Here is a 12,500-nt window from a genome sequence, read left to right as displayed (position 1 = left end):
CCTTCCTCCCCCCCTCCTTACCTCCTCTCCTCCTTCCTTCCCTCCTCTACTCCCCCCTCCTTACTTCTCCTCCTTCCTTCCCTCCTCTCCTCACCTCTTTCCCTCCTCTTCTATCTCCCTCTCTCCTCTCCTCCTTCCTCCTTACCTCCTCTCCCCCTTTCTCCCCTCCTCTCCTCACCTCTCTCCAATCCTCCTTCCTCCCCCCTTCCTTACCTTCTCTCCTCCTTCCTTCCCTTCTCTACTCCCCCCCCTTACCTCCTCTCCTCCTTTCTCCCCTCACCTCTCTCTATTCTCCTCCTTCCCTCCTCTTCTATCTCCCTCTCTCCTCTCCTCCTTCCTCTCCTCCCTCCTTACCTCCTCTCCTCTCCTCACCTCTCTCCAATCCTCCTTCCTCCCCCCCTCCTTACCTCCTCTCCTCCTCTCCTCCTTCCTTCCCTCCTCTACTCCCCCCTCCTTACTTCTTCTCCTCCTTCCTTCCCTCCTCTCCTCACCTCCTTCCTCTCCTCCCTCCTTACCTCCTCTCCCCCTTTCTCCCCTCCTCTCTCCAATCCTCCTTCCTCCCCCCCTCTTTACCTCCTCTCCTCCTTCCTCCTCTCCTTTCCTCACCCCAATCCAAATCAATTCTCCCTCGGAGCTTGAAAACTGGGACCAGAAATGTAGTCCAATAAATGGCCAAATCAAACTACAAACTACCCATGTGTTAAACCACCAATGCAGGGTTCTAAAGCCCCCGATACACAACCTGTTACTGGTGGGAACCTCGTGTCTGTGGCGATAGGAGTAATTCATATGTCCAGCCACTAGGCGGTGCCAAGGTAGTGTTTTACCTGGTGCTACACACTGTACACTGTCACTGTTAGACTATATGAGCGAGTGATTGAGGCCTCTCTCTTTTCTGGTCCCTCGGTGGACAAATTAACTCCACTAACCCCCTAAGGGTCCATCTTACAGTGCAGGATGGAAATTGTGTGTTCAGACTATAGACTGTATAAAACATGGCCGGTGTCCAGTTGACGCCTGCCATTGGTGTTTTAGAAGCAAAACGATTGGTGGTCGCCATATTGGAAATACTTTCTCCAGCTACACTTCAAACAGTCAGGAACAGGCAAAGAGGCAGAGCTAAGGTGCCTCCTAACAAAGATGCAAAAGAGCTACAGAAACCACATTCGACTTGTGAACCATGCTGTAAAAATTAACATTTTAATATGGGACCCAATGGGGATTCCTTGTCTTTTTGAAGACAGCTTCAAGTGGACACTCGAGGAACTCTGTGTTCACTTTTCAACACCGGGGGTTTCCACTTGGTTCAGACCTCATGTCAGTGTTTTTCAAGGTGATCATAGAAGTCCCTCTCACCAGCAGTGTTGTCCAGCTCCTCCTCTGGGATACAGATGCCAAGATGGACTTTACAACAGCGTCTCTCAGTCAGACATGCCCTGAAAAAACCCCAAGGAACGAGCCCAGAAGGCTTCCCGATACGATGCTCAAAAACACATTTTCATGCTAAGAATCCTTGGCTCGAGTTCAAGCTCCCTCTGGATATCCAAGTTCATCAGCTCATCTTTAAGATTGAGCCTCGGCATCCTGGAGAGGAAACGCACTTCAGCAGCTTGTTTCCAAAATGTGCATGTTTAAAAAACTGTTGTGCATCTCCTCTGGAACTGGAGGTAATTCTTTCCCCAGAGCAGCTCAAGTGTTTCACATAACCTTTTTAAATCAACACTGACCCAGAGGCAGGTTCTCTTCAGGGGACCTCATCCTGAGTAATGATGTCACCGTCTCTTCTTTGTTTTATTGGCTGTGAGCTCAGATGCAGATGTGAGCTGACAATGACAAACAGCAGAATTCACATGTGGGATGCACACTGAAAAGCTGTCCATCTTTAAGACCCGAGAGGGTGACACACAGAGGGGGGTCCGTGTCCTCAGCTGCCCTCTGTCCACACGTCTTCACCGAAAAACAGGAAACAGCTTTATTGCTGTTGTAGTTTTTAGCCAAAAGCTCTGTTTACAGGCAGGAAACAGTCTCGTTGCCCTGGAAACAAAAGCTTCATAAAGACCCATCAAACTTCCTCTGGGAAATCTCTGAGCCCTCAGTGAATCCTTTAACAACTGCACATATTGAACAGAAGATTTGAATGTGTTTACCCATCCAGAGTTTTTAAAATGTTTCATTGGACGACCCAGAGAAGCTTTAATCACAATGTTTGTGAAGTTTTGGATGAATTGCATGAAGTGTTTTGGTTGTTGCCCTATTGTATCAGGAGTATTTGTGTACTTCATGCAGAACTAAAGGAAATGCCTGAACTTGAGACACTTTATATATGTATATTATGTATTTCAAGGTAGTTAGGGGGGTTGGTGCTCAGCGGTAGAGTTGGTCGTCTCTCAACTGGAAGGTCGTTGGTTCGATCCCCAGCTCCTGCAGCCACATTTCCGATATGTCCTTGGGCAAGACACTTAACCCCATGTGAATGTGCATATGAATGGATGAGTTAATACTGATGGACTCTTCACACAGCAGCCTCTAACACCAGTGTGTGAATGTGTAGGTGTGACCTGCGGTGTAAAAGTGCTCTGAGTAGTCAGAGGACTAGAAAAGCTCAAGTCCATTGACCATTTATTGCAGCCCATTTAAGAAGTTAAACTGAAGTGGCCGGTCATTTTGTTGTTCTGTGCAGAGGAAGATGTCTTTAAAGGTAACAGAGTTTGGATGCAGGATGTAAAGGAAGTGAAGTGCTAAACAAAGTATTGGGAGTATCACCTGAAGAAGAAGGTGGTACTTGAGGATCCTCTGCACCGGTTTGAGCAGGTAGGTCTCCAGAGGTAACGAGTGGTTCAGAGTCGCCTGCCTCTCCTGGAAGAAACTAACCAGCGTCTTGTTTTTCATGCATTCCCTCAGCACGGCCACCGAACTGTGGAGAGAGAGAGAGAGAGAGAGAGAGAGAGAGAGAGAGAGAGAGAGAGAGAGAGAGAGGTTTGAGTTTTTGCAGTGTTATGATGGTTTGGCTGTGGAGAACAGATGAGTCTAAAGATGGGGCATTGGGATGTCTGAGGGGAGGGTGTTCCAGATTTCCAGATGGTGGACTAATGTTTAAACAAAAGTATTAAAAAATACCTCCTAATTCATGACAAATGACTCTTGACAGTCTTAAGCTGTTATAAATGAAGCTTTTTTTTGTTGGTTAATTTCCTCATTCAGATTAATGTGTTTCAGGATTCAATTAGAGCTGAATAAACTGAACCAGGACCAGAGTCTGCATGAACCCTGCAAGGATTTAGTGATGGATATGAAGGTGAAATTACAAGCAGCAACCGGTGAGGAGACACTTCAGTCGTCCCCCTTCTCTGATGATGATTTATCACAACATGAAGGACAGCAGAGTCGAACTTAATCAGAGGATTTGGAGAGATGAGGAGGACCAGAAGATAAAGGAGGTGCAGGAGGTGAGAGGGAGCTTTCAGGAGGTGAGAAACTATCCAGAAAAAGGCGATAAAGGATGAAATGAAGGGATGCTAAAGGAAGGAGGAGGAATTCACAGCTGTTTAGAGCTCTGACAAACATTCATTACAAGTTTAAGGACGAATGAAGGGAAGTGAGGAGATTGCAGAAAGAGGCAAAAATGAAGTGAGGGAGGTCAGAAAGTAAAGATTTCTTTAAAACATTCAGGACACTTTGAACAATGAAGGGAAGAAACCCAAAGAGTAGAACGAGAGTTAAGGAGAAGGCAGGTCCAGAAGACGAACATCCATCAAAGTGTTCATCAGAGACACAAAGAAACCGGAGACGTCAAAGAATGTTTGCTTGGTTCGATGAAGAAGGAGGAGGAAACACACAAAGACAATAATGACAATCATGTGAGACACCTTTAAGAGGATGGAAACTCCCCGACTATCCCACCTTCCTGAAGTCCTTTGACAAAGTCTGAAGAAACAGAATCAGGTTGTTGAGATGATGGAGAGGAAAGAGACACAAGATGAAAAAAAGAAGGAGGATAGCAGCGGTGTTGAAGAGATGATGGAGGGCGGAGGAGGAGGAGGCTCCTCAGCAAACATTCATCACAGCGTGAAGCCAAAGACTGTTGGATACAAGCTGTGAGATAGAAAGAGAGGAGAGCAGCAAAGAGGGGAGGGGGGGATGGAGGGAGGAATGGAGGGAGGGAAGGAGGTCAAGGTAATGATGGGGTAGAGAGAGAGCGATATGAGGCTCTTCCCCCTCAGATTAACCACGAGAGAGTCCAGAGGAATTCAGAGCAGCAGTAATATCTTCTACAGACTCATCACTGATGGGTTCAGCAGGAAGTCTGAAGAATAACCACAGAAACAAACTCTGAAACACATCATCGTCTGCAGATTCTCAACGTTCCTCAAACCTGAAATTAACTTCAAGAAATGATTTTATGCACAACTAATCTGCAATAGGAAATAAGCTGTGAGAAGAATGCACTGTGCAGACATGTGCGGTAGTATACAGGGCAACTAGCTACGATATGATATGATGCGATACACTTCAATGTCCCCTTGGGGAGATTTGTCTTGGTCTGAAGTGCGGCACACAGCTGCCTCCAGAAGCATCGTTTAATTAGAAATAAATACCAAAGTCATTGTTTTTACTAACACAGAAAAAAGAAAGTTTCATATAGTCCATATTGGTTGGTTTAGGGTTTGGATTTGGATTTGGAAACTCTTTATTGTCCCTGAGGGGCAATTTGGTTTGCAACAGCGGTCCATACAGTCAATACATCCATAAAAAACAGAACAATGACATAAATACATACATATAAAACATAACTACCGTGGATATCACCATGATGGATGTGAGTGAGATAAGGGACAAAAGACCAACGGTCCATAGTAAAAGTGTCCAGGCAACAATGCCTACAGCTTATTTAAAAACCCAACAGCTGATGGAACAAACGACCTCAGGTATCTATTTGATTTTCGACCTCCTTACATAAGTGAACCGCTGCCCTGTCGGCAGAAGTCTAAACTCTGCATGCAGGGGGTGCTGAGGGTCTTCCAAGATGGCCTTTGCCTTTCGAGTGGCTCTTACTTGAAAAACATGGCCAAGATCATTCAAGTCAACTCCAACTATCTTTTGACAAAGTTTAACAATATTTCCCCGCCTGTTTTTGTTAACGATGCTGAGGTTACGAAAACAGCAGATCATCACTAAAGTCAAAATGGACTCCATAAAAGATGAATAAAACATTCAGGTAAGGGTTAGGGCAGGCGTTGTCATTCACTGGTTATCCCGATCCAAATGTGAAAGTGTCAAGAACATGCAAGAGCTCCAACTTGATCTGGAAGTCTTTTGCCATAATTACATTATCTTGTGTGTGATTGAGGTGAATGATGCAAAGCGCTTGGAGTTTATAGTGAAGTGAACAGAAGGGGTTCTTAACTAAGCCGCCCAGTTTCCACTCCTGATGAAGGCCTTGTGCTGAAACACCTCCGCACCTCGGTTGTTGATCTGTAAGCTGCTGCACTACCCATATAAAACATACTTTGAAGGAAATGTAGTATACTGACTTTTCTGTCTCTCTAGCCTTTTTTTGGACCCTATGCTTCAAAATATGACGATGCTGGTCTGAAAATTACAACTCAGACGAGGTTCTCATCAGTCATCTTGGACAGCGGAGAAACGCAGCAGAATCTCTCTCAGATCTCAGACAAATCCCGACTGAAGGAAACCGACCTCAGCCCTCAGATAAACACTGACCTCTGCATGAAGAATCTAAAGCACATGTCCGATAGAAAAGAACGTACGCAGGAGACATTCCTAGAAACCGTGCTTGGAAAGATTCCCATCCAATCTCCGTCAGACAGCCAGACGTCCAGCAGATAAAAACTCACCTCTGTGCAAAAACAGAAAAGACTCACAGAAGTTCATTTGTTATCCATTCAGCTCGTTTTTTTTTTTTTAACAGATTCTGATGAAGACAGAGAGAAACAAGAGCTTGGGTGTCATTGTGAAACACCTGAAGCCAGTTTTTCATCTCTGCCTCCATATTCTCACAGATTGAAGATAATTACAGCTCTGCTCCCGAGAGCCTGAATTCTTCTCCACCAATCAGAGGTAACATAACACCCGCCTGCAGTCTGCACGGCCGCCTGAAGGACTATTAACCTCCTAACTCAAATCTGTCCTCCTTCATTTCCACCCTTCAGTTGTGTTTGCTTTTGCAAAAAAAATGCAATTTCAAGGTATCCCAACGCCATGACCTCTCTGTAAGAGGTACTGCATACAATTTTTCTTCTTCTACTTTAAAAAAATGTGCAATAACATCATGATCACACCTTAATATTCAAACTGTCCGAGGTGGTAAATGACTGTATTTAGGGTCCTTTAATCAAGCTGTGCTAGATGTAGGAGTCAGAAAGGTTACAGAAAGGTTTTGCACTTGGTCTAGTAGATTTCTTAAAAGTCTTTATATGTGATTTTTTTGATCCAGCAGATGTCGCCCTCGAGCACGAGCATGAAACCAAAACAACTCACGGTGCATTGTTGTGTTAGCATGCTAATGCTAGTGATCTTTATTATGCTCGCATCGTGACGCTGCATGTAAATTTACCTGAAATGAGCGTGAGCTAGAAACACAGTTAAGCAGTGAGTACAGTATGTTATCTTAACTGCCTCTGCTTTATCTGGTCTCATGCACTACATCATATTCTATCCCTTTTATATCAGTATTCATACAGTTCTGCTAACTTTATTCCTGTTGTTTCTTATCCATCATCGCACTACGGTCACTTTATTTATCTAATTTTTACCTTACAGTTATATTGTATATATTAGTTCTGTTGTTCCATTATTCACCATGCACCTTAATAACTTATCATTTAGTATTTGCCTACTTACACATAGCTCTGTATATATATATATTTATTTCTTGTTTACTGCATATAGTTCTGTTTACATCTGGTCACTACTGCACATAGCTCTGTATATATATATTTATTTCTCGTTTACTGCATATAGTTCTGTATATATATATATTTATTTCTCGTTTACTGCACATAGTTCTGTTTACATCTGTTTACATCTGTTAGTCCGATCACTGTGCACTTATATCTACTATTTTATATTTTGTATTTTTAAGTTAAGTTTAAGCTTTAAGTTGTATTTAAATTGACACTTTCTATTGAGGTTAAAATGTTTTGTTTACTTGCACTGTTGTTAATTTACTGCTCTGTGTGCCTTTGAATTGCCCCCCGGGGACAAATAAAGTTTTTTGAATTGAATTATTTTCTCTAGTCCCTCAATTAAACAACTTTTATATGTGAGGGGAGGAGTCGGCCGTAAACAAACTGAAGATAAGACTTGGAAAACTCGGAAAGCATCACAGACAGTGGGACCATTGTAGACAGTCATGACTCACAGAGTCATGACAGATTGGTCTATTCATATAAAGCCTTTAATTCTGCTGAAGTGAAAGGCTGGACTGTAATCCTTTGAGGCAAATGTACCTGATCTAAGTCCGTCGACTGGAAGGTCTTGTTTTGTCACTGACATGCTCAGATTGTTATTCCAAAGTTGCTTTCACATATGCACTGGTGTACATTTCCAGAAAATGTCAGACACTCTGCCCCGGAAGTCTTCCTGACTTTCCACACATGCACCTCACAGCTCCATGATTTTTCTTTTGGCTCCATGGCATGAATATGACATCCTTGTTCTGAGTCAAAACTGTGATTGCTTGTTTGTTCAACAGACAGATCTTTTTCAAACCACTGAGCTGATCAGAGACGTGGGTGATGATGCAGACTGGAGGTCATGCAGCAGATCGACACGTAGCCGCCTCTGTTTGGATCAGCGTTGAGGAAAAAAAATCCATCAGAGGACAACAATGAAATGGAAACCACATTAAAGACATTCGAGGAGGCAGTGCAGCACATTTTTTCTGTTGTTAATTTTCCATCATCATCATCTCTGCTCCTGCTGCTCAAATATCCTGAGCTACATTTGCCAGAAAACAGGGAGACATTTGTTTGGAGGAAGTGTAACTACAGTCTGTTGAAAGAGCCAGGTTCTGTGGTGGAACATGCGAAATACAAAACATCAGAGAATCATGTTGCAGCCATTACGGCCTGTTTCACTGCTGCAGGCTGAGGAAACTACTGAAGCTATTCTAAATGTATGATACATACAAGTCAATTAGGACGACACTGGGACAGCTGTGGATCAGTTGGACCCCCCTCCGTTCAGTGTGTGCCGATCGAAACGTGAGCTAATCAGACCTATTTGGTTTTTTGAACCAGGCTATAAACAGCTCCCTACTGGCAGGTCTTACTATGTGCCTAACAAACCCCTGAAGATGATCCAAAACACAACAGGGCGACTGGTGTTCAACCTACCCGAAAGAACACATATCACTCCGCTGTTCATCTCCCTCCTCTGGCTTCCAGTTACCGCTCGCATCAAATATAAAACTCTGCTGCTCACTTTTAAAACAGCGACAAAAACCTGAACGCTCTGATCCAGGTCTACACTCCCTCCCGCCCACTACGCTCTGCCAATGAAATGCGTCTGATCCAACCTTCATAACAGGGTCCTAAGTCTCTGACTAGACTCTTCTCCTCTGTCGCCCCCCGGTGGTGGAATGAAATACCAAACCCCTTTAATCTGCAGAGTCCCTCTGCACCTTTAAGAAAAAGCTAAAGACCCAGCTCTTTATGAACACCTACGAACTTCAAGATGATGATGACGATGGTCTTGTTTGATAATTATGATATTTAGGATGGTTTTGATGCTGATAAAAACTCTCAAGAACAGCTGTTAATGTTGTGATCTGCCTCTGGTCACTTCCTGTCAGCACCTGTGTGTCTGATCAGACTTAAAGCTGTTTGTTTTTCACTTCCTGACGTTGTCTCCTCCTCTCTACATCCTTGCTTGTGCTGTTCTTACTCTCTGATGTTCCTCACTTTGGATAAAAGTGAATGCGAAGTGAATTTGAAAAATGTATTTTCTGCTATTAAACGGGCAGTTTTGAATTGCTGTGTGTGTGACTTCCTGTGGCTCTGTAGTCAGCCTCAAGTGGACACTCACCGAACTGCACGATTTTGCTCTTCAGCATTTGGTTCATTTTTCAACACCAGAGGTTGCTGCTCGATTTTGACTCATAAAACACATTAAAAAAAAGTTTGGTATTTTTATATCAAGCTTTCAAATCCCCAAAGAGTTTGTTGTTTAGTTTCTCGTCGTCATTTCAGATCGACTGCTTCCATCCAAAAAGGGACAGGGCTGCAAGTAAAGGGCAAAGCTCACAGATCGATGCTCTCTGCATTCTTGGATTTACCTTCCACTACTTGAATTTCTCTCTGTTCTGTTTTTAATTCATTACTTCCCCCCCCAAAAAGCCTCCAAAGCCTCCCCACTGTCTCTGCAGCTCATGAATTTACAACATTACAAACTGCAAACCCATCCAAGTGGATTTCAGCAGCATAAATTAGCTCAGCATCTGTCTCAGTCCTCCCTGTGGATCGACTTCCACAGATTACATCCCCGTCTGTTAATGTCATTTTTAATGGGAGCTTGTTTCACGGTTCACTGTACACTCAAAGTGCGGAGATATTTTGGAAAAAGAAAGAGAAGCATTTCCATTCTGTTGTTGGCGACGTCAGATGGCGAGGACGCTGCATTCCTGGAGACATGGACTTATTTATCGTTTTATATGCAGGATAACAAAGCAAACAAAAGAGGCTCGTCTCGAGTGCCAGCAGAGCTGCACAAAAACCTGCAATCCAGCACAACCCGCTCCAAATCTGACCCAGCGGATCACAGTGGGGAAAAATGCAGGTTAGAGGCCAACAGAGACCCGGAGTCTGCTCTTCTGGTGATTACATTACTGTCTCCAAGAAAGAATAAGACCGGAACATGTTTGTAGAAAGACACGGGAAAGATCTTTGAAATCTCTTTTTGCATTTATGTAACTGGCTGGTGGTTTGGTGACATGTTCTGGGTGTCTTATTATAGCTGCAAAGAAGCAAGCAGGAGTATTGAAACAAGCTGTTGTCTGTAACAAGACAAGTAATGCACTCTAATTCAAGTTTAACTCGCATAGTCATAATTCCACAATTCTACAATTCACTTAGCAGACCGTTTTATCCAAAGCGACGTACATCAGAGAGTAAGAACAACACAAGCAAGGATCTAGAAAAAAGGGAACAATGTGAGTAAGAGCAAACGATCAGCTTTGAGTCTGATTGGACACACAGGTGCTGACAGGAAGTGACCAGAGGCAAAGCACAACATTGAGGGCAGTTCTTGAGAGCTCTAATCAGTATAGAAACCATCTTATAAGTCGTCGTTATCAAACAAAAACCATCATCATCATCAATAATATGGAGACCATCATCATTAAGTTAGTAGGTATTCATGAAAGAGCTGGGTCTTTAGCTTTTTCTTAAAGGTGCAGAGGGACTCTGCAGATCACATGGAGTTTGGAAGTTCATTCCACCACCGGGGGGCGACAGAGGAGAAGAGTCTAGTCAGCGTCTTAGGACCCTGTTGTGAAGGTTGGATCAGACGCCTTTCATTGGCAGAGCGTAGTGGAGGGGAGGGAGTGTAGACCTGGATCAGAGAGTTAAAGTAAGGAGGAGACGTTTTTGTTGCTGTTTTGTAAGCGATCAGCAGAGTTATAAATTTGAATCATAAGCCAGTTAGGACTCATTCACAGCAATGTGAGACGATCAGAGGATGTGTTCAGACGGTCCTGCACTGTGAGGAGTCAGGGGAAGCAGGAGAAACATCGATACAGTCCACTTTCAGACAGGTGAACAGAGGCAATGGACGGGTCTCCTTTCACCCAGGAGACCAGCGTAGAACAAAAATAACCAATGAGGAGTCACAGTAAGAGTCGCACAAGTACAGTACAGAAACCGCAGCCTACATCTTGGGGGTCTCCCAGACAGGAAAACAGGTTCAAAGCGTCTTCCCTTTTGCATTCATCAAAGTCCACAACGGTCAGTTTCTGGTCAGCTGTGTAGCTCTGTGTGTACCATCTGTTTCCACCATGTGGAGTATTATGGCTGAGCTCTCGGAGATAGCTGTAAAGTACAGACCGACAGCCTGCGAGCAATTTGCTAAAAGAGTCATGCTGCCCACCTACTCTGCTCGATTGTTGATTTTGTATAGACTAGTCTTTTCAATAATAGTTCATGGTAAGTGGTAAATGGACTTGAGCTTGTTTATTTATTTTCTAGTCTTCTGACTACTCAAAGAGCTTTTAACACTACAGGTCACACCAACACATTCACACACTGATGGTATAATTTCTATGCAAAGTGACAAGTAACTAATCCACTCATACACATTCATACACTGACAATGAATCGGTGTTAAGAGTCTTGCCCAAGGACGTATCAGACATGTGGCTGCAGCAGCTGAGGATCCAACCCCAAACTTTCCGGTTGAGAGACGATTTACTCTACCAATGAGCCACAGCCGCCCCTTTCGCACCATTTTCTTTAAATGCAGGATTATTTATGACCTAATAAGGGAGTAAAGTCCTCAGCCTGGTCCTCGTCATTATGGGGCCGAATTGTCAATCGGGTCAGGCGGCGTGCAGTGGGTGAAGGTGGCTGTAGAACTTGCGGCGATGAGAGAGCTTCAGATAGATTACAGCCCCAAAAAAAAACAACCTCTCAGCTTTCTAAACATTTATATTTTTTTGATTTGATTTTTGTCATGCACACAAAGTGCCCGACCCTCATGGGCTCATAAGACAAAGAATTCAGTTGCAGTGGTTCACATTTACAAATCATAACATTACAAAGTCGCCGGCTCCTGTCACAGTTCAGTCTTAAACAACGTGTTATGTATTTTTTCCCAGGCTTTACAAACAAAATCTGCTATAACAAAAGTTCCTTTTTTTAAAACACAACTCAAGTTTTTCAGAATCGTCCAGCCAAAAGAAATCGACATAAACTGAAGACATTCTTTTAAAAAGAAGATCCCTGATGTCAGAGTACATCAGGCAGTAAAACAAAAAGTGAATCTCTTGTTTTCAGTTTCTCCTAACTCACACAACAAACAAACTCGGTCTTCCTCTGCAATGGCATCAAACCTGCCGGTCTCTAAAGCTAACGGCAATGTTCCTGAATGTAGTATATCATGGTCACAGCTGCAAAATGGAGGAAGCCCACTTTTTAGATGGAGAAGGAAAGGTATTAAAAGTGCGTCTTGAACACCAAATGTTAGAGTCTGAATAAAACCTGCACCTTGATGTGTTTTTAAATCTGAGGTTTAGCTCATCAGACTGTTTCATCTTTTCCAGGAAGAAAGAAAACAGACGCTAGAGGGAAGAAACTGACACTAAACAAACAAATCACTCAAGGATCGAGACCCCGAAGAGAGTCGTGACTGAGCGCTCGTCTTCATCGATTAAGGGAACGACAAAGTGCTGGCTCCTCTCACGATTGCATATGAGAAAATGTGCCGTTTTTTTTTTGTCAAATGAAATTCAAACCAGAGATCTGAAAAGCCTCCAAATAAACCTA

At 43.4% G+C, this 12,500-nt stretch overlaps 1 protein-coding gene across 1 annotated transcript in view; it reads right to left on the bottom strand.

Annotated features, from left to right (window-relative positions):
* plekhg2 (pleckstrin homology domain containing, family G (with RhoGef domain) member 2) overlaps positions 1–12,500 on the bottom strand; it is a 60,582-nt gene that overhangs the window by 15,738 nt on the left and 32,344 nt on the right. Inside the window, exon 3 of the mRNA XM_065960547.1 lies at positions 2,764–2,973. Coding sequence (XP_065816619.1) covers positions 2,764–2,973 — 210 coding nt within the window. The remainder of the gene's footprint in view (positions 1–2,763; positions 2,974–12,500) is intronic.

The sequence above is a fragment of the Labrus bergylta genome, chromosome 11 (genome assembly GCF_963930695.1).
Source record: "Labrus bergylta chromosome 11, fLabBer1.1, whole genome shotgun sequence".
Taxonomy (NCBI): domain Eukaryota; kingdom Metazoa; phylum Chordata; class Actinopteri; order Labriformes; family Labridae; genus Labrus; species Labrus bergylta.
This window is presented reverse-complemented; position numbering and strand designations above follow the sequence as displayed.